The sequence below is a fragment of the Cyprinodon variegatus genome, unplaced genomic scaffold (genome assembly GCF_000732505.1).
Source record: "Cyprinodon variegatus isolate N-32 unplaced genomic scaffold, C_variegatus-1.0 Scaffold645, whole genome shotgun sequence".
NCBI lineage: Eukaryota > Metazoa > Chordata > Actinopteri > Cyprinodontiformes > Cyprinodontidae > Cyprinodon > Cyprinodon variegatus.
In genome coordinates, this window is record NW_015151098.1 from 467,023 (window position 1) to 469,543 (window position 2,521).

General features: G+C 33.8%; 1 protein-coding gene across 1 annotated transcript in view; it reads left to right on the forward strand.

Annotated features, from left to right (window-relative positions):
• The window catches only part of csk (c-src tyrosine kinase), a 48,931-nt gene that overhangs the window by 39,032 nt on the left and 7,378 nt on the right, over positions 1–2,521 (forward strand). Inside the window, exons 8-10 of the mRNA XM_015393501.1 lie at positions 1,535–1,634; positions 1,730–1,820; positions 1,931–2,004. Coding sequence (XP_015248987.1) covers positions 1,535–1,634; positions 1,730–1,820; positions 1,931–2,004 — 265 coding nt within the window. The remainder of the gene's footprint in view (positions 1–1,534; positions 1,635–1,729; positions 1,821–1,930; positions 2,005–2,521) is intronic.

The window sequence follows — 2,521 nt, forward strand, 5'->3', positions numbered from 1 at the left end:
AATCATCATTGAATAAACCTAACAAGTATTTATGTTTAACCATATTGAAAAGATTGTATTTTTATGGTTGGAAAAGATCGCCAGCTGCGCCCCGGCACTAACATTCATGTTTACTTCTGTTAAAAACGAGCATGCTGGCTTGTGACGTCATTGCGTCCTCTACTGCGCATGCGGGACACTTGCGTTGTATGACTGCAGTTCACACAGGAGATCACATACTAGTCGCATATATTTGGAAATATGAATGGCAATGCAAAAAAATCAGATTTCGCAAAAAAAATCGGAATTGAGCATCAAGGACTGCAGTGTGAACGTAGCCATAGAAAGGTATGGGGCATTGCAGGTTAACTAAAGAAACAAAACAACCCCCATTCCAAAGGAGAGGACCCGTTTGTCCATTTCTATTTGCATGTTTTCTAAGCACAAAAAAGGCTTTGTTGGGCTGCTGGATAAAGCCTCGAACTCAACTCTATTTCTGACATTATGAATTGGAAAATTTTCCTGGATAGGAAGAGAAACGTCTTCAAACTTGGAAACAAAGTCCAGTGGATGTTTTTTTTTTTTGTTTTTTACTTTTTTGGAGTAACTATAACCTGAATGACTGAGATAACTACACTTTTCTATATAATTTATTAAGATTTCATGTGAAATAAAAAACAAAACAAAAAACAAAGCACCTGATAATCGTAAAGTGGATGGAAAATGATGGATTAGTTTAAAGTTTTAGGTCTATAGAAATAATTATTTCTCCGAGTTCATCATGAAATTCCATTCAGAAACAATTGAGAGTGTATATAAACATGTTTTCAATTCTTACCACAATGTCTCCTTTAAATTTTGGTTTGAACTGACTGGATCAACAGGGATATTCTTTGCAGACTTTTTATTGTCATTTTGTATAAATACTTTTATCTATATTATTCTTTAGTATCTTAATGAATGTTTTAGATGTTGGCTAAAAGTCTAATATTGGTCTCATCGGTACGGTGGCTGAGAAGTGCAAAACACATTTACAATTCAAAAACACNTTTTGTTTTTTATTTGTTAATGTGTTTTTGAATTGTAAATGTGTTTTGCACTTCTCAGCCACCGTACATCGGACCAGAGCGCCTTATTCCCACAAGTTAACTGTCTCCTTAGTGACTTTAATTTGAACTTTTCATTGCTTTCTGCAGCCATGGGCCTCTTCTTGTTTCCGTACCACAAGAAGATCAAAGTTCCAATGAGTTTTCACATAAAAACCTGCATTTATATTGAGATTAAATAACACCTATGTATAGTATTTTCTTTTAATTTAATTGGTACACTTCATTCAGGGATATCTCAGCAAATGGCCAATAATACACAGACTTTATGAACATTTTACTTCCACTTTTACATAAATTCCAAAGAGAAAAATTTTTTTTAAGTTAGATAAATTTTAGGCACTGCAGCATTTCAACCATGTTTCATCATATAAATCTGCTTGAAATGTGAAGAATATTGCTGCTAATGAACTGCTTCCTAAATGTTAACTGTGTGATGATTACTCCAGATGTCATGGTGGGAGACTACCGAGGGACGAAAGTAGCTGTGAAGTGCATAAAAAACGATGCTACAGCTCAGGCCTTTATTGCAGAAGCCTCTGTTATGACGTAAGGCTTGAAAATATAGAAATACTTTATAACCAAAACACAAAAACCAAATGTGACATTGCCCATTGCTCCTTTTTTTTTTTTTTTTTTACCAGGCAACTACGGCACAATAATCTGGTCCAGCTGCTTGGTGTGATCGTAGAGGAGAATGGAAGTCTTTTTATAGTTACGGAGTATATGGCAAAGGTAGGGGGCTCCATATTGGATTTTTGTCTCTAACTGGAATCTTTTTTAACATATCGGATTAAATATATCCTCATGGGGGGGGCTTACGTTTATGTTTGAACTTTTTGCAGGGCTGTTTAGTTGACTACCTACGGTCCAGAGGGCGTACGGTACTTGGTGGAGAGGCACTCGTTAACTTTTCTTTGTGAGTATTCCTTTATATGTGTAATTATGATACAATGGAGTGAAATATTTAAATGTGCTGACTAAAGATATGCTGCATTTTCCATTGTTTGATGTTCAGTTATACTGAACTTTAACCCTTTAAAGCCTGATCCTAGAATAAAACAAAACAGAAAATTACTTTTTTTTGGTCTAAAGTCCTTATTTAGCCTTTTAACAAAATATGTAAAAATAAAAAACAGAAATACATTTTTGATATTAATAACTATGCGATAAGTCAAGATAATTTTTTGTGTAGTCTTCTGCCCTCTGTTAACAGGTATATCTGATAATGTACAATAGGATTTTGAGAAAAGTTTTTACCATTAAATTATGCAAAAGTTGTCAGACGCAAAACATTTCAGAAACTGCAAAAACAATCCAGAAATAAGTAAAAAATGGCTTAAATTAAGTATATTTAGCCTTAATTTGAGCAGGTAAATAAGATGATTTGCCAATGGAATGAGTATTTTCACACTTAAAATAAGATAGTTAGATAA